Source organism: Elgaria multicarinata, chromosome 11, assembly GCF_023053635.1.
Source record: "Elgaria multicarinata webbii isolate HBS135686 ecotype San Diego chromosome 11, rElgMul1.1.pri, whole genome shotgun sequence".
Classification (NCBI taxonomy): Eukaryota; Metazoa; Chordata; class Lepidosauria; order Squamata; family Anguidae; genus Elgaria; species Elgaria multicarinata.
The window spans coordinates 34,720,660-34,740,247 of NC_086181.1; the positions used below are offsets into that span (position 1 = coordinate 34,720,660).

The 19,588-nt window shown below is 45.3% G+C and overlaps 1 protein-coding gene across 1 annotated transcript; it reads right to left on the reverse strand.

Moving 5' to 3' along the window:
- Positions 1-3,464: 3,464 nt before the first annotated feature.
- Positions 3,465-19,126, reverse strand: STX4 (syntaxin 4). The gene is made up of 11 exons (XM_063138437.1): positions 19,020-19,126; positions 14,422-14,532; positions 12,824-12,923; positions 11,356-11,430; positions 11,106-11,176; positions 10,910-11,018; positions 7,126-7,202; positions 6,897-7,034; positions 6,069-6,179; positions 5,487-5,622; positions 3,465-4,974 (listed from the first exon to the last, which is right to left on the reverse strand). Exons 1-10 carry the CDS (start codon positions 19,047-19,049, stop codon positions 5,539-5,541), a joined length of 906 nt encoding a protein of 301 aa, XP_062994507.1. The 5' UTR covers positions 19,050-19,126; the 3' UTR covers positions 3,465-4,974; positions 5,487-5,538.
- Between the last annotated feature and the right edge of the window lie 462 nt (positions 19,127-19,588).

The following is a 19,588-nucleotide window of genomic DNA, read 5'->3' on the forward strand; positions in this document are numbered from 1 at the left end:
ATGACACAATCAGCACATAGAACATCTTCTGTAGCAGGAGGCCAGCTGACATGAGCCTGGCCAGTACAGGCAGTGGGAAGCCATTGGGAATTCTTAAATGCTCTAAGCTCCTGGACGAACGACAGGGAACAGATTTTAGGACCGCTGCACTGCATCCATTTCAGCAGTTCCGTCAAATCAATAACGGTTCTCTCGGTGGTCAGATGATCCCCTCTCACAATGCAGTAAATTTTCAGCCAATGCCTGTGCACCCCAATACTGCAAGAGTTATCAGCACAAGTGGACTTGAATCGCAGACACTGGTGGGGAACCCTGATATGTGATCCAACTAATAATGATGGACACAGGGTTTTTGCCAACCCCTCTCGGCCACCTGTGGCGATACACCCACAAAAGAAACGGAAGAGATTATGGGAAATAGGGATGCAGAAAGATTGGTGAGAGATCAATGTGCAGATCAAGAGGACCATGGCAAACTGGGCATCTTGGGGCCAGGGGAGGGAGAGGAGGCTTCTACCTTCGCACGGTGTACAAATATAGAATAGGATCAAAGGTGGGGAAAATATAACTCATGAAATTTTGTGGAACTTACTCAAGTGTTCCCTCCTGAAATGTGCGTTTGGGTGGGTGGTGTGATTTCAACCACAGCAATAACTCTCCAGTCTTACATTTATCATTTAAGAAGTTACCCTCCATTAACAAATGGCAGTGCTTTAAAGCTTTTTGTGCGATTAATCATTGCACACAACCAAAAGTATCATAGAATCATAGAATAGCAGAGTTGGAAGGGGCCTACAAGGCCATCAAGTCCAACCCCCTGATAGCTTGATAGCTCCCTAATCATCGTCGGATAATCTCGTTGTGTGAATAAGTTTAGGGTCTAGATTCAGAGCACTGGTGAAAGACAATCACTCACATGCATGCACAACTTACATTTAAGACAATAGAACTGTTCTAAATGTTAAGCATGACAGAGGACATTGAGGTCGAATAGGAAACGCATATGACACCTTCTTTGAAATTACCAAATATTCACCCACAAGCTTCAAGTGGAGACCATACAGCCCACATCACAGTTCAGTCCTCCCCACAGTCTTTCCCGTAAGTCAAGCCGAGGCAGGAAGTGGGGAGATACACAAAAGTAATAACGCGAACAACCTCGACCCCAAACCTTAAATAAGGGAAAGAAAGCAGCTGACAGAAGAGAAACCTTCGCTTCTCATCTTCTCAGACCAGACCCCACCTCTGCTCTTCCGTTGCAGAACCTGAGAGCTACACGGATCGTCTGAGTTTTGCTCATCCTCTTTTTTTGACATTTCATCAGGCTCTTCAGGCCCTTGCAGACCTAGGGGCGAGAAAAGCACGTTCACGTGTGTAATCGCTGAACTTCTCAAGACGCCAAATTGCATCAGATACTAAATCCTACACTTACGAAGAAATGAGGAACGCAGAGTTCCTGTAGTAGTGTTTTTTCGGTGAGAACTGGAGTCGGGTGGGGTGGGTGGGGAATCCTTCATGAGCCAAGCAACACCTCAGTTTAGAACAACTTGTAGATCAAAACATCTGGAGAACCACAACTCCCATCAGTCTCAGGCAGCATAGCCAATGGTGAGAGATCATGGGAGTTATAGGACAAAACTTCTTGAGGGTCAAAAGTTGCCTACCTGATATGAAATGTTAAGGAAATAGAACACTTGGTGAAGTAGGCTAAGAGCACCTTCTATTGGCCAAAATAAAATCTAAACTAAACCATTTTGTTCCATAAACACATCTACCAAGGGGCCAATTGTCAAAACTGTTAGGGAAGTGTCCATTTCTCGATAGTAAGAAGCCAAGTACCATTCATCCCAACTGAATTGGGGGGATGACGCCTTTTACTTTCATCTTTCCTCTCTCATCTCACACTATTGCCCCGCTCGTGCTCTTCGCGCCTCTGATGTCATGTTTCTTACCTGCCCAAGGGTCTCCGCTTCCCTTGCTCGGCTTCGTCCATTTTCCTCCGCTGCCCCTTACGCCTGGAACGCTCTTCCAGAACATTTGCGAACTACAAGTTCAATCGCAGTTTTTAAAGCTCAGCTAAAAACTTTTTTTTCTAAAGCTTTTAAAACTTGATTTTGATCTGACTTTTATACTGTTAGTTTTACTCTACCCTGTGCCTGTTTGGTGCATTCTCTTCCCCTTCTTATTGTTTTATTATGATTCTATTAGAATGTAAGCCTATGTGGCAGGGTCTTGCTATTTTATTGTTTTACTCTGTACAGCACCATGTACACTGATGGTGCTATATAAATAAATAATAATAATAAATAATAATCTTAGAACCTATCCTGGAAATCTATCCAATCCCCTTCTTATAAGGGGTTTGGATAAATTCCTAGTGGTGAAGGCTATCAATTGCCACTAGTCCTGATGGTTAAGTGCAACCTCCAGTATCAGAGGCAGTAAGCCTGTGTACACTAGTTACTGGGGAACATGGGTAGCAGGGTGTCTTGCTTGTAGGTTCCTGGTCGACAGCTGGTTGGTCACTGTGTGAACAAAGTGATGGACTAGATGGACCCTTGGTCTGATCCAGCCGGGCTCTTCTTATGTTCTTATCTACTCCCCAACTACCTAGTGTTATTACGTAATCAACGTGATGTAGCTTTCCTCATTAGATCTGAGGGTCCCTTTGCTGCAAATGGATTATACTCATTGGAGTTTGCCATGGCAAAAATGTAAAAACGTGAAGGGGAGTAGTATATTTCTAGGCACGGCTGTGGGTCCCTCACAAGTTTCATCTAGTAATGTGCATTTTCCCTTCACAGTTGATACAGGGAACAGAGCAGTGTAACGCAGCTACTTTGTAAAAGGGTGATTATATTTGGAATAGGCACTCAAGCTTGTACCTTGGAAGGTTTGGTTTAATGCAAAGTCTGAGACCCCTATTCAAGAAAAGTCCCATGAAAGAGCCTCTCCTCCCCTGGCCCCAAAAGTGAGTCATAGAATCGTAGAATAGCAGAGTTGGAAGGGGCCTACAAGGCCATTGAGTTCAACCCCCTGCTCAGTGCAGGAATCCACCCTAAAGCATCCCTGACAGATGCTTGTCCAGCTGCCTCTTGAAGGCCTCTAGTGTGGGAGAGCCCACAAGTGAATCACTTGTACCTGGTAGTGGCTACTACTCCCAGGGGCTCAGGGGAAAACAAATCGCTACTGAAACTACAGCTTCTTCTGTGGGTTGAGACAATGGCTGTAATGGAACAAACTGTGAAGAGAGGTATCAAACGGTGCTTAGTTTATACCAGGCCTCAGACCAAGAAACTGTTTCAAATACGATGGCAAAGGCCTGGAACCTATGAAGCAGCAATAAAACCATGCACCACAAGAGGTTTGTGCAGTAACTCTCTGCCCACCACTTTCAGCCCAAAGCTTCCAAGACTGATGGTAATGAAGCACTCGGAACAAAAATGAGGCCACTGCTTTGCAGACATGTTTAAAAGTGCTTTTATTTTTATATTACAAAATAATTTGAGTCAGGCTGCTTTCCCCCCTTTTTAATACATTCAATCTCCAAGGCAACTGGAACATTACTCAAGGCTTTGATTTAGACAGACTCCTTTATTTTTAAAGTAGCAAAATATCAGATTTTCAAGAACAAGACCAAAAGGTCCTGGCTTCCATTTCCTCCATGATTTCCCTATCTGATTCAACTAGAACAGCGGACAGACAAGCGCACCCCAGGTGTCCTGGCTGCTTCTTCTTGCTACCCCACTTCCAAGACCTTGATTCCAGCCAGCCCCTTGGACATGCTTCCAAGCCAACCAGTTCAAGGTTCAGGTTTCCTGAGGGAGCAGAGATGACGTTCATGTGGCTTTGTCCCAATACTTTTAACGGTGGCAATGGGATTTCTATCCATTAAGTTTAAAAAAAGGGGACAAATGGATCCCAAGGAGAGGGGAAGGTAATACGTAGGCTCACCAAGGGGTGCGGGCGCAACTCTTAAGGCACGTGGGAAAGGGACAACACTGAAAGGAAGGAGGCACAGACAGTTTCAACTTTAAAACTGAAGGCAATAGGAAAAGAGCTTGGCAAAAACAGACAGGCATTTTAGTCGACTGTGGACCCAGATATCTCGGTCTGCAGCCCTCTGCTTCAGCTGAAACAGACCCCACATCCCCATCAAGGGCCGCGAAGAGAAACCAAGGATACCTCCCAAACCCCCAAAAGCCAGCAGGGTGAAAATAGTCAGGTTCAAGTCCCCTGCTGCCTCTCTAACAGGCACATCAGACCAAGTTGGGTAGGTGGGTGTGGAGCACCAAGACCCCACCTCATGTTCTGCAGAAAACCCAGCTGTCCCTTTGCTCCCTAGTGAAGATATGCAGCAAGCAACGTAGGAAGGGGGAAGCTTTAAAAAAGTGACATGGCATGAAGCAGGAAGTGTGATAAAAGAAATACGGCAACGAGAGGAAGTTACCCGAGGCAGTGGCTAGGGGGAAAAAATCCTAGAAAAGGTAACTGCTACCATGATCAGGGAGGGAGAACTAGGGCTGTTCAACGTGATGGTCTGCGCTGAGTTCACGGGGAGGGGGGCAGGTAGGATACAGCTGAGGAAACAGAGAAGGAACTGGCAAAAAAGAAGAAATGTCCATTTGAATGTAGATGAGTCAAGGCCACAAAATTCATGGGGGAAGCAGCACAGCCGGAACCCAAAATGCTACAAGCCACAAAAAAAGGAATAAACTAGGAAGGCCGAAACCAACACAGCACAGGGATTGCTCTAGACCATGAAAATTTACAAGCACCTGGAGATAGTTCTGGATGTAGGAAAAAGGGTGGGGAATCCTTGGTTCTGGCGAAGGAGAGGAGGCAGCCACAGGCAGCGTGTGCTTTCAGGACTGGGCGAAGGCCGGAGGCGTCTCCACCAGCCATCTGTCAGTGCAAAGGCCTCCCCAGCAGGGGGCAGCAGTTCCAAAATGGAGATGAAGCCAGAAAGGAACCCTGTGGGGGGGAAATCCAAAATTTACAAGGGAAGAGGCTGAGTCACAATTCCTCATTCCGGTTCCACCTAGCATGGCAGCCCTCCCACCACCCACGTCACACTCTCTAATCAGCATAAGAGGCATTCTGACACGTTCCCTTTTTTGCCAAAGGGCCCATGCAAGAGAGCAAAATGCACTCAAGTAGGCAGCAATGTATTCCTCAATCTCTATTAGCTGCAGACAACATCTCTGGCTTGGCTGGGTAAAGGTCAGAGATGGCCAAAATTGATCAAGTCCCACCTTTATATAGGAGGTGCAAGGGGCTGTGGCAAAAGTGCATGTCACAACCCACAAGTTAGTGAACAGACACGGCTATTATCCTCTGCCCAGACAAAGCACCTTTGAGAGAGGAAACCCAAGAGGCCCATCTGGCCTGGTTAACAGGGCTCTTATTCAAGCCTGCATAGCGGACCAGCCAGATCTGGCCGGCTGTTTCTTGCACCTCTGCTCCCGCACCCCCTGGGTACACACCATAGGGCTCCAACAATGCCGCGTGAAGGGAGAGGCAGAACTGGAACCCCCTCTAGCCAACAATAACGGATACGGCGATGATGGCGAAGATGATGAGCAGTGTGATCGTCAGGCAGATGGCAATCATGAACTTCTTCTACAGAGCCCCAAAACAGAACAGGCAAAAAGGTGTTAAGACAGGCAGGTGGGGAGGCAGCTTGACAGCTCTCAACTTGTGCTAAATATACACACACTTTCCTTCTGCTAGCCAACAAGGAGCTCTGAAAAGGTCTCAAACTCTGGCCCCTCCAAGGCTTGCTTAACCTTTGTAAACTGCCCAGAGAGCTTCGGCTATGGGGCGGTATATAAATGTAATCAATAAATAAATATTAACCTTCCCTTCCTCCTCCAGCTTCTGAGATTTCACAAGGCATGGCCAAATGGAACATTAAACTTGAAACTTGTTTCCCCACCCCCTCTCCTTAAGTGAAAGCATAGATTCCCAGGATGCTTAGTTCAGCAACTGCATGGCAGAAGCGCAAGCAAGCATGATACATACAAAGTCTTTTGGTTTTAAAGAAGAGGCCATCATGGGCAATTTACCTTGCGAGCTTTCTTCTGGTTTTCCTGGGCTGTATTAAGGTGTTCCTGCCCTTTTTTGACATAGTCCTCCGAGTCCAGAATGTTCTTCTCTATTCTGTCAACCATCTCTCCCTAAGTGCAGTCAAAGGAGAGGGAGGGAGGGAGGTTCAGGTAAGGAGAAACCTCTGAGCTGAATGGTGGTAGGTGGGGAGGAGAGAAGACTACTGGCTCTGGGACAAGAAGGGGAACGAGGTGGGGATGAAGGAGGTTCCACCAGGAGTAGGCAAGATGAGGGTGGTTTGTTTGGGCCCATTAGGGGTGAAGGGAGAGAGAATAAGGTCAAATAAACTATGGTTTTCCATAGGAAATCACCCAATACAGAAGAGGAGGAAAATAAAGGGATGCTCACACAGCAGTTCCACAGAAGATGCCACCTCCTCAAGCCGTAGTGACCTTAATATAGTAACTAACCCCACGATGATTCTGAGTACAACTTCTAAAAGGCACATATGGTCAGTCTACTTGGCAACAACAGTAACTGACCCTGGAAGGAGCCTGAAGGCTGATAGGAAGCCAGAACAGGAGAAGGGGAGAAGCAAGAGTCGGCTCCTTCCCACCCAGGGATGAAGAATGGGGAAGGGGTAGAGCACTTTCTTTGCATGTAGAAGACCCCAGGTTCAACCCCCAGCATCTCCAAATAGAGCTGGGAAAGGCCCTTGTCTGGAGCCCTAGATACATGCTGCCAATCAGTGTAACCAATACTGAGCTCAATGGACTGACCCAGGATAAGGCAGCTTCCTACTGCCTGAATTATCCCCCCCCCCCCACTTCCTCCTCCCTGCTTCATACCTGCAGCTCCACCTCTGTGGCCAGGTACATGAACATTTCGTGTAGCTCCTGGATGCTGCGCTCCAACTTGAGGATTTCGCTGTGCCGCGTCTCAATTTCGTTCAGCGCCTGCTTCGTCACTTGTGTGTCCTTCATGATCTGCGTGGAGGTGGTGCAGGTGGCTAAGTGCCCCGAGAGCCATGAACCCTCCTGCCTCCCTGCTCCAAGGCCTCCACCTTCTGGTACTCACATTCGAGACAAACACCTCCGTCTGACCACTCTCCAGCATCTGATCCAGCTGCTCATCCGATACCACCCCGCTGCCAGCTGAAGGTGAATGAAGAAGACAAGCCGCTCAGCACAAAACAAAAGTTTCTCTGCTCTCCTGTCAGAACCGGAAACTCAATCCAGGCTTCCTTGCTCTCAGCATCCCTACTTGAACCCTTACAACACCCGTCCTATCCTGGAACAGGGGACAGAATCCCAAAGTCCAACATCTCCAGCGTTTGAAGCACTAGTTTGACACACTTCCCAAAATAGAACTCAAAGGCCACACTAGGGCATGGAGGTCAGCACCTGCGTGAGTCTGAGCTGGCACTACAGTGCCCTCTAGTGGCACACTGAAACGAGAAGAGGTATACTGTTAGCAGGGAGTTGACATGCTAGGCTCAAAACTCAACTTGATGGACCGGTTGCTCCTCATGAACCAAACGTGCACCCTAGCCTGGAATACATCCAACAGTCTCTTGTGAACTGGATTTCAGGACAGATGGGCCACCATTATTGATCAACGTACTGAAGGGAAACCATTCTGACTCTCTTCTTCGAAATGAACCTGTCCTTTTGCTAAGCTGTTCAGCTGAGGACCCACATTCCATCTTCGAAGTATGCCACCTTTTCTGCTGTGCTGCCTCAAACGTTCCCCAAATATATCCTTCCAGGCAACTACTTTAATATGGTAGAAAAGCGAGGTAAAATCTGTTATGTATCCAAGATTTGAGCAAGATTTAGCTGTTGATAACTTTCAGTTAATACCACTTTTCTGTTTGAGGTTTTTTTAAAAAGATATAATAATAATAATAACAACAACAACCACCCACATTTTCCCCAGTACTGGGACTCAAGGCGGTTTACAAGATTAAAACATGTAGAATTAAAACATATAAATATAAATTACGAAAGTTAAAACAGAATTAAACCTACAGTAAAATTTAAAACATGTTAAAAAAAATTAAAAATGGTGACAGGTTAAAAGGGGAGGGGGGATCCAATACATTAACACAGGTCCAGTCTAGTTCCAAAAGCCTACTGAAAGAAAAACGTTTTTGCCTGCCTCCGAAACTGTAGCACAGAGGGAGCCAGCCTAGCCTCCCTGGGAAGGGAGTTCCAAAGCCTTGGAGCAGCCACCGAGAAGGCCCTCTCCTGCGTACCCATCAGGCGTGCCTGGGATGTTGGTGGGACTGAGAGAAAGGCCTCCCCAGAAGATCTCAGAACCCAGGCAGGCTCCTATGGGAGAATACGGTCTTTCAGATAACCTGGACCCAAGCCATAGAGGGCTTTATAGGTGATAACCAGCACTTTGAATTGTGCCCGGAAACAGACCGGAAGCCAGTGAAGCTGTTTTAACAGGGGAGTTGCATGCTTCCTGTAATATAAAATAGCTGGATCATCCTTTGCTGGTTATTAGAAATTATCCTGCAAATGCCCCATATAGCTCCTGAGGTTTCTGCAAAAACTGCTCAAGTATTTGTAAGATTTTACTCTACAGCAAGACGGAGAGTGTTCCCTAGCAAATATTGAAGCCAGAAAAAAAAAACTTTCCAGGCTAAGAGCTCAGGCTCTCCACACTTTTTCCTTCCATGGGAAAAGAATGGGCTGAGCAGTAGAGAAGCAACATACTTTGTCTCTGCTTATATTTCAAGCCCTGCTGAAACATGGGTGGAGCCTGTAGTGCGGTCACTAGAAAATGGTGAAGGAGGAGTCCCAGTATGGCTCACTTTTGCTATCTGCACAGATAATCCAACCTCAGTATCACAAACACTCCTGTGGCATATTTCAGGACTCCTTGCAGCTGACCCTACTCCCATTCAACACTATGCACAACTTGCCTTCTTTTAGTTTCAAAATTCATTTGAAGGATGGGGCAGCAAGCCTAAAGGGTCTCTTTATATTCACCTCGCTGACACCTGAGGATAAGTTATATTTATTTGTTGTTGGGAGATTAACACAGCCTCCCCATCAGGAATTTCAGACAATGGTTTGTTTTGCATAATTTCGGGCTGGCTGTATTATTTGAAGGAAAAAAGACCAGGAAAACCTTCCTCCTCTCATTTGGCTGTGAAACCCCAAGCTAAGTGTGTTTCTGCAGCTTCCCTTCCAACTCCCCTGGCTTTCAAGGTCATCTTCCTTTAGAGGACGACAGACAGCCGCTCTCCGTCTCCACAGGAAGATAACTTGGCTAGCATACAAGTAGTAGCACGTCACTGAGGCTTTTTATAAAACTGCACATTCAGAGGCAGAGAAAAAGGGCTTTCAAGTTTTTATAACAGCGGTTGCGGGGGGAGAGAATACAGAGCCAGAGTTGTAGCAGTCTGATATTTCTTCAGGAAGAAAAAACTTGCCTATTGGAATGCAGCCAACCTTTGGAGAACTCAGATTCCTAGAATTAATGAGATTTTCTAGTGCTGAATTAGAAAATATACATATCTTATCTACCTTCTTCTTCTGGGACTCATGCGTTCCTGATTCACAGCCCACACTGTGTTCCGCTGTGCATCGCATCAGAGGGCAGAGAAGCAGTGTTCTTCCCCAACTTTACTAACCCCACACCTGAAATTCGTCATAGATGGGGAGGGGGGAAATGTGGCAATTCACTTCCTCAGAAAAGCCACCAATGTTCTTGGCTTCCAGTAACTGGAAACCTGGCCAGTGTTCCCTTGTCATGTTGTCCTTTAGGAATTTGAATGAAATCAAGTACAGGATTATAGTAAGGTCTAGACACCACACAGCAGCATGCAGGGCCAGAATGCACAGTCATTTTCTCCATGGTGTGAGCAGTTTTTGAGCCTGCCTTTGGTCATGCATTTATCTGCAAACTCACAGAACAAGGGAAGCTTCAACTGGATACAGCCAGCAAGGATTTTAGACAGACATCCTTGGAAGAAGTCACGATTCTAAAGATTGCGGTAACTCTGCCCTTGAACTGTTCACAGTTCTCTTTCTCATGAGCACTTCATGAGCGTGTATCAATGGCAACGAAACTATGGAAATCTCAATATTCTATTGCACATTGTCTGTGCCACAGCCAGAATTGTGGGCTTTTCCATGAAAAGCAATGTTTTATATCTAAAATGTATTCTGCAAATTATGTTAGCATGCTTTTTTATTTTGCATATTTCTGCTTCTGTTAGCCATGAAAAGAAGACAGATTTAAAAATATCCCAAAGACCCATCCTCTGGTCAGTGGAAATCCCATTAGCCTCTGCACTCAGCACAGCTCATGTTTTCAACCTACACTCTCTAAAGCAGCCTTCCTCAACCTGGGGCGCTCCAGATGTGTTGGACTACAACTCCCAGCATGCCCCAGCCAGCTGGGGCATGCTGGGAGATGCAGTCCAACACATCTGGAGCACCCCAGGTTGAGGAAGGCTGCTTTAAAGGCTAGAAATTTGCTTTTTAATAAAGAAGAAAATGATGCCAGATGATGTGTTAGGTGTGAAGCACGTATCAAGTATGCTAGTCAGGGGCACAATAGCTCATGTTTTTCTGCACAACCCTCTCCAAACAGCAGCAGCGTGGCAGAGTTAATGGGACATCATGTTTGGACTTGGGAGACTCATCTTCGCCATAAAGTAATCAGATGGCTTTAGGCAAATCATGGTTTTGCATTCTACCCTATAGCTGGCACCTTCACTTGTTTCTGTGATTTCTGGGGCAGCTCTCGTGAAGAGCAATCTTGCAGTAAGAGAAATTACTAGTTTGGCACTAAAAGGCAATAGTCTCTGGACTGATGGAAAGCAAGTGCAGACACTCACTAATCTGCAGTTGTCGCCTGATGCGCTCCAGATTCCGGTCCCGGTACTCCGATTGTTTGGAGTTGCACTGGTTGATAAGATCCAAAAATTGTTGGGACAGGATACCATGCTGAGACAGAAATGGAAATAAAGGGTTAAGTACACCTCTCTTGCCTCCTTGCTAGGCCTCCTACCCGTGAGCTGGGCTGTCCCTCACCTGCGTCCTCTTCATGCGGGTGTTGACGGAATTTCTGTTCTCGTCTTCTCCGTCCTTCTTGGGCTCAATTTCTACATGGGAAAAAACAAGGCTGTTTTAAGTCATATTGCTTGCTCCTGGAGATGCAGATCAAAACTCTTAAGTCCCGATAGGACACCTTTCCCTGAGCTGAAGAGCAGAGACAAGGAGGCCCGACATGCAGCCCGCTTCCCTTTCACTTAGTGAGACCGCAATCTTCGCCCACACTCACTCTTCAGGCGGGTCCGGATGTCTTTTGCCAACTCCCTGATTTCCTCACGTAGCCTTTGTAGGTTTTCCTTCATGCCTGGAAAACACAAGGTTAAAAAAAAAAAAAAAATCAAGGGCTTGTATTGTGCCACAGGAGTAGTTTTTAAAGGTGTGTGTGAGGGGGGTATTTATTGTATGCGAAGATTGGACAAATCTGCCAAGTCTGATTCTGTTCAGTTCCTCATTTTGCCTGCATTAAAGTTGCTCTGTTTCATTTCTACATCAGCTTGCAATTTTTTTTAAGGCTGCACAAAAATTAATATGTGATCTCCTCAAAGATAAAGTGAGCATATGCATTTTTTATGTGCAAACTTTGATTGCAAACTTCAGAAAAGTGTGGATATCAACATTTAACTGCATTTCATTGTGCAAATTTGATACATTTGCATATAAACTGAACTAATTTCAATCCCATCCCTAATGTAGGGATGTGTTTCTTTATGACATCCAGTTCCTGCAAGCTATGTGATCAGCTTACGCCCTTCCTTTCTGCCAAGTCATATTGCTTCTTCCTAACACTTGTGCAAAAACCTCTCTGTTCCTCCCCATCACTTTGGCTAAAACTCTGGCTCATTCTCTGGCCATCTTCCACTGGCCCTACTGCTGTTTCTCTTTCCTGACACCTCAGTTCTCTCACTACTATTCAGAACTTCACTGGCAAAATAATTTCTCTCCCAATGCTCGGACCATGTTCATGCCTGTCCTGAGGTCCCTTCATTGCCTTCCCATTCCATATGCAGTACAAACTCCTTGCCCTTACGTTTGAACATATACATGGCTTTGCCGCACTCTCTTTCAGCGCTTATTTCTTGTTCTATCCCAGTCCATGATCTCTACTTCTCCATCCTTGCCCTCAGCCAACAGGAGGCATCCTCCTTTCTTAAATGACCATGACTATGTCTATTCTCCCGCTCTCTTCATGTGGGCTTCCTTTTCTGATCATGTACATAGTATCACTTCTCCACTTCAAATCCCTCCTCAAAACCCAACTTTTCTATGTGACCTCTGCATTGTCCTCTTAAACCTCACTCGTAATTTCACCATGCATTAAGAGTGTATAAAAGTATTTTCCCCATTCTTCCCTCCCTACCCTAGAGAGCAGGGATCTGTCCACATTTATACGTAACTCTGTAAGTTGACATGAAGCTAAGCAGGTCTGATTATGGTCAGTCCCTGGATGGGAGGCTGCCCGTGAATACTATGTACACCGCCTTGAATTCCACAGAGGAAAGGCAGGACTGAAATGCAGTAAACAAATAAGTAAGAAACAATAAGGCCGATGTATACTTTGCATCAAAGTAATTCTAATTCCGCAGTTGTTTAAGTTCCGACATTTAAGTACCATTTAAACCTGCCCTGATATCTGTTTTCCCCCAACCACTCTCTGTTGTTTTAACAACCCCCCTACCCTACCACCATTGCAAACTTACTATCCTCAGGGAGTGGCGTGGCCAAAATTGTAGTCTGGTGCTTCTCGAGATCTTTCACTTTGTTTTCCAGAGTTTTCAAGGCTTCACGAATGCCAGCAGTCTGAAAAGGGCATGGGAAGGGATACGATGGGAAGGGTCAGTTCTAACTAATGAATCTTTTGTAGTGAGAGTGAGCTTTGTCTATTGGGTAGTATTGAAATGAAATAGAACAGAAAGCAAAGGAACTCATCTTGGAGAACTCAGAACTTTTAATGACATAACTGAAGACATTCTTTTACTCTCCCTGGTTCAACTCTTTGACGCTACTTATTGATAACACCCCAGATGAAGAAAACATACTTCCATGCCCCATATTTCCACCAAAACATAGAATTGGCTATAAAGGGGCTTTCCCGTAGTCTAAAAAAATATCATCACATATATCTCATTGTTACTAACTTCAAACCACCATTATTAACTTCCATAGCCAGCTGGCTGAACTAGATCTTATATCTATTTATGTAAGCAGAAAGCATATTCCGGAAGGCCTATCCAGTGGAATGTTAGGATGTTTTTAGGAAGTTTTAATAATGTATACTATGTTATTAATTCAGTTTTATGTATTTTATACTTATTGTTGTTCCCTGCCTCAATCCAAACGGAGAGGCGGGTAAGAAATACAATTATTATCATCATCATCATCATCATCTAGAGGTTCCAAAAGACTCTAGAAACAGCTCAAGTGATTTCCGTCCACAAGGAATTGTGAGAAAACTCCAGTGTGCAGGCAATACTAATGCAGCTTTAATTTATCAAAAATTGTGCATGAGTGTGGGAAACCAAATTCTTTCAAGTCCTCTTTACTTTACTTGCTACGACAAAAAAGTTATATCCCACCCTTCAAAACTGTTTTACCCAGAGCACCTTGCAGCACATTATCAAGCAAATTCAAGCCTTAAAATCAAGAACATTAAAACCACACACAAAATAGAAATAATATAAAATCAGCATAAAACCAATTTCGGAGGAGGTGGAAAAATCATAATAAAAAAAGGTTTTGCCTGGCACTGGAAAGATAACAAGGTCGGTGTTGGGAAACCTTTTTGGAGAGAGCATCCCACAGTCAGGGCATCAACATTAAGAAGGGTCTCTTATGTCACCACCTGGCTCACCTCAGTTGGTGGGATACCTGGAAGGGAACCTCTGAAGTTCTTAACATACAGACAGGCTGATTGGGAGGCAGGAGTTCCCTCAGGTGTCCCAGCCCCAGGCCATAGAGGGCTTTGAAGATAAGCACCTTCTTATTCTTCCTTATCCTTCAGTTGGGTGAACCAGGGATACCCCACCCCTTTGACATATTACAGCAGCAAAGCCTAATGGCACCTGGGGGAGAAGGCTGACCCCTTTGCCTGCCTATGCTCTCTGCAGCATTGGAGTAGATCAGAGAACTGTATCAAGAAAGGCAGGGCAAGAGAAAAGGTCAGAGGCTGAAGAAGAGTTTTTATAGGTGAGTAAAAATCAAGCCTTTTACGCTGATGCATATGAATGTTTATATTTATGTACACACAGGGGAAGCAGAAGGACTGTCAACTTCCTAACCGCTCAGAAAGATATAGTACCGTTTGGAAGAATGCATCAGTGGGATCTGAAAAGTCATTGAATTTCGCTGATCCTGGCTGCATGACCAGAGCCACAAGTTCAGTTTCTTCATTGTCCGAGTCGTCATCTTTCTGTGTGTGGAAGAGAGAAATGTAGAGGAAGGAGATCAGATGTGTCCAAAAAAAATTATGCACTGCTCATGTGTGATAGGGAACACAAAAAGGTACAAAAGAAGAAGCCTGTTCCTCTTAAAAATATATTTACTTACAAATATTCCTTTTCTACTCTTCAGCTTTAAAAAAGATTCCAGATCAGTTAACAATTAAGACCAACGATTTGAACAAAAATCATCTTATTCCATTTTACTCAGTGCAGAAAGTATGCATCGCAGGAGTGAATAAAACCTAGTATTTCAAGGTTGCTTAAAAACCTGACACAGCATAAGATGATCTGGCATCGGGTTAACAGTTATTAAGAACAGATGAGACTGTCTTGTACCTGGTACTTTCACATCCCAGTCTTCCTCCATGTACTAAGTCAACATACTCCCTGTACTTGTCAACTAATATAGAAATTTGAGAATGGCAGATGATATTCTGTTGTCCGCTGGATGCACACCTGAACATGACCGCATATGAAAACCTGGCACGTAGACTGGGAAATGGCATCCATGCTAGTTTACGGTTGGCTATAATAATCAGATGCATAACTAGTTGAAGTTGGAGACCTGTAATTGACAATGACAGCTTGGAATAATCGTCACACCACCCTTTGTCCTGTGTGGAACCCAACTTGGCCGCTGTGTCTTACAAAACAACAAAGCTAAATATCAACTCACTAATTTGCACACACGTAATTCAGTGCAAAAGGAAAAATGGAAGGTGAACTAGGCAATGAGAACTTTCCCCACAGGGAGCACTCTTGCTTCATTCTCTAAATTCAATATATGCCCAAAATCTATGTGTTACTACTAGATTGGAAATGTGCAATGGCAAATACAGAAAGTGAGACATTTTGGATGAAGTCCCCAGAGCTGCGGTTTGTACAGTGCACTAACCATGTACTTTAGCTGCATCACTCCAACTCTTGGACCTCAAATTTTTTACTTGTGTGCAGTAAGGAGCATTTTTTGCCCCCAGTTTAGATGATGGATAAAACATGGTTTATACGTAAGGCTGGCTATACATCAGATTTCTGCTAGATCATAGCCACGTAAGAATGTGGCATAGGATGTAGAATCCAACTTCCCAAGGACATTGGCTTTCATCTAAATAATTTTTAATAAATAAATTTAAAAAAACACATTTCTAGCTCTTGCAATTGGTAAGATATGCTTGAAAGAACACAGCCAATGGCAGGTGAAATCTCAGAAGCCAGAAAATAGCTGAATGGGGTTTTTAGCGGTAGGGCTTCAGTACCTTGCATAGCTCCTTGTACTATTTTATGCAAAATTAAAACACGCACATACACACGCTTGTATTCTTTTGTCAGGAATGTCATCTCACCCCACCCCCCAAACAAGTCACCAGAATCCTGCTCCCCCTCCCCACCTTGGAGTGACTGCAAAACTCTGGGTGAAGTCATGGGATAAACTCTCATCAGTTCCAAGCACAGGCAAAGGACTTGAGATCCTTTCTGTTGAGCTGTACTTACAAGGCACTAAACTAAGTCCATGCCTCAAATACAGCCCAACAATTAAGAACATCAGCCCTCCCAATAATAAGTATGCTCCACCTTTCCACAAAAGTACACAAGGTGGCTTCCTTAAAACCAGAATTCAAAAGAAGATACATATGAAACCTAAAAGCAATCTTACAAAATAAACCCAGCAGCAGCTCTTAAAGATGTCAAGAACTGTGGTGGCACCTTCAAAACAAACTCATTTACTTGTGTGCTTTATCAAACTGCATCTATACAGGTGGTAGGAATATAATACTATTTAAGTAGGGCTACAGGCTTTAGCCAATTAAACTTTAACCACAGATTATGATTCATCCCCTGCTTAACTGGCGAGCTGAGACTGAAGAGCACACAACTGTGTCTGGTTTACAGAGGTGCCAAGTCTCTCTCTTCCTGTGGAAAATTTGATATGGTAGCTACCAACTGAAAAAGAAACAAAATTAAAGTTATTTTGTATCTTAGTGTGAAAACCACCCCCCCCCCCGGCTTCCTTTCTAGTAAACACTGCAGACAACTATGACAGTCCTCAGTTGATGTCAAGGACAATACATTTTAAAATTTGGATTTTCTAAAACAACAATAAACAGGAGATAAGAGGATACACTGTCAGGGGCAGACGCTATGATATTTAGAAGGTAAAGATGAGGCACTTCATGTCAATACACAGGGGCTGAGACATACTAAAGGATTAATCACAGTTTACAAAGCAAGAAAGATAATGGACACACAGACCCTGCATTGTTTGCTGAGATGCAAGAAGAACCTTGAATGCATATTTATACATTGCATTCAAGATTCTTCTAGTATCTCAGCAATCTCATTTATAAACAGATTATTTTTGTAGGAAGACATCTGCAAACCTTGTTTAAACCTTGAAATGAATCAAACTGGACTCCTCCATCCCTCTCTCACCCACAAACCATTTATCCACTTTGTAATCCCATGGCAGGCAAGACCTTAACTCAACATCAGTTATGTTACATTTACGTTACTTTTCTGTCCTGATTTTCCTCCCAAGAGCACCACCCACAGGGGTGCCTCAGTGATCTTCACAACCAACCCTGTAAGGTAGGTAAGGCTGAAACATAGTGACCGACTTAGGGTCACACGGCGAGTTGTATGGTTGAACATGGATTTCCCCAGTCCAAGTCTGACATTACTTCCCACACCTCAAGAGATTGCTCTAATCTTTTTTTCCTTTTTGTTCTGAGTGCGATACTGTTAGGACCTCCAGCTTCTCCCTTCAGTTTTTGGATATTCCTGAGCCAGAAGCCTTTTCCTCCAAAAGACTAGATGAAAGGGAGAAAGCCTCCTATGCAGAGAAGGAAGGAGGAATTCAGGGGAGAAAGGGGGCAACGTGGAGTGTGTTTGGTTTATGTGGGGCTGGGCAACATACAGGGCGATAAAAAACAGGGGAAAGAAAAGCAGCGGGGGCCATTTGAGAGCAGTTTGGGGAGGAACATTTGGGGAGTAGGTAGGGTGACCATATGAAAAGGAGGACAGGGCTCCTGTATCTTTAACTGTTGCATAGAAAAGGGAATTTCAGCAGGTGTCATTTGTATATATGGAGAACCTGGTGAAATTTCCCCTTCATCACACCAGTTAAAGCTGCAGGAGCTATACTAGAGTGACCAGATTTAAAAGAGGGCAGGGCACCTGCACATTTAACTGTGGTGATGAAGAGGGAATTTCACCAGGTTCTCCATATATACAAACAACACCCGCTGAAATTCCCTTTTCAATACAACTGTTAAAGATACAGGAGCCCTGTCCTCCTTTTCATAGGGTCACCCTAGAGTAGGTATCATAAGAACATAAAAACTGCTTTGCTAGGTCAGATCAACAGTTCATCTAGTCCAGCATTGTGTTCACGCAGTGGCCAACCAGCTGCCCCCAGGGAAACCCACAAGCAGGATGTGAGTGCAACCACACACACACACCACCCATGCTCCCCAGCAACTGGTGCAGATAGGCCAACTGCCTCTGATACTGGAGGTAGCATATAGTGTCACCAGGACACCGACAGCCTTCTCCTCCAGGAGAAATGGGGATACACACAGGAGAGTGGGAGAAGTGGGGGATAACGACAAGGGCGTGAGGACACAGAGGAAGGGGGGGAAAACGAAGCACAAAACTGAAAGGGGAGCAGAAGGCCTGACGCTTGGGAGGAACTATGCAGGCCCAGCCAAGCTTTTCCTGCCAAGGCGATCATGGCAATGGGAAAGGCGGCTGTGGTTAAAGCAAACCCTGGGGCAGGCAGGGGGCAGTTAAAGACGTAAACTAAAAACGAGAACTCCCATCAAGGGCGAGGGGACGGGTGGCGGAAGTCAGGGAAGGGGGAAATGGGGAGGGGAACGCGATGGAGAGTGAGGGGGTCAGAAGCGGGGTCAGGGGGGGCAACCACGAGGAAGCGAAGGGCTCCGGAGTCAGCATGAGCGCCAGTGTGGTGTAGTGGTTAAGAGCCTCGGACTGGGAGTCGGGAGACCCGGGTTCTAGTCCCCACTCGGCCACGGAAACCCACTGGGTGACTTGCGGCCAGTCACGCGCTCTCAGAGCCCAAACCCCACCTCACAGGGTGGTTGTTGTGAGGACAAAGTGGAGAGGAGGAGGATTATGCACTACACCGCCTTGGGATCCTTGGAGGAAAAAAGGTTGGGATATAAATGCGATAATAAATAAATACGAAGTAAGAAACTGGGGGCGGGTGGGTGTGTGGAATAGGTGGAGAAGAGCAAGTGAAATTGCGGGGGGGGGGGAAGGAGAACAGCCTAGAAGGAATCGATGGGGCGCGGGGGGGTTGTAATGAGGCAAGAGTGGCAGGCGATGCAAAGCAGGAACGGAAGGGGGAGGAGCAGGAACGGCCGTTGTGGGCGTGGCCAGCCGCGCGAGGCGAAGAGGGCGCGGGGGTGGTTGGTTGGGGGAGAGAGAGAATTCTCACCTCTCTGAGCTCGTGCGTTCGGTCCCTCATAGCGTTCTGTTTTTCACACCCCAAGACGGTGTGCTGCGGGGGAGGAGGGATTCGAATGGAGGGACAGACCACGCAGGCGCACGCAAACCTCGCGCGTTACGACAATTTCTCCTCCCCCTCTTTTTTTTTTTTTTTTTTCCTTTTCCTTCGCGGTTACGGTAGTTTGAGAGGGCCAAAAAAAAGAAAGAAAAAAAAGCGGGGTGAGAATTCCCTTCTGCTGGAATAAAGTTATGTACCCTACCGGGTCGCATTGCGCATGCGCCCTCTACTCCCGCTTCTGGAGAACCCGATGTTTTCTCATCCCCTCCCCTCATTTGAGAAACCAAAAGGAGTAGGAAGACCGGAAGTATTAACAACATAATAACATTTATTATGCTAACGATGTCCGTTACAGAGGCTACCACTGCTCCGTTATTCTCCCTCAGCCGGAAGTCGGTCCAACAGAGGAATTAATATATTAAAAAAAAAACACAAGCAGGAAGTAACATCCGACCCCTCAAGTGAATGTTCCTGTTTTGGCTTCAATATGGCCGCTGCCG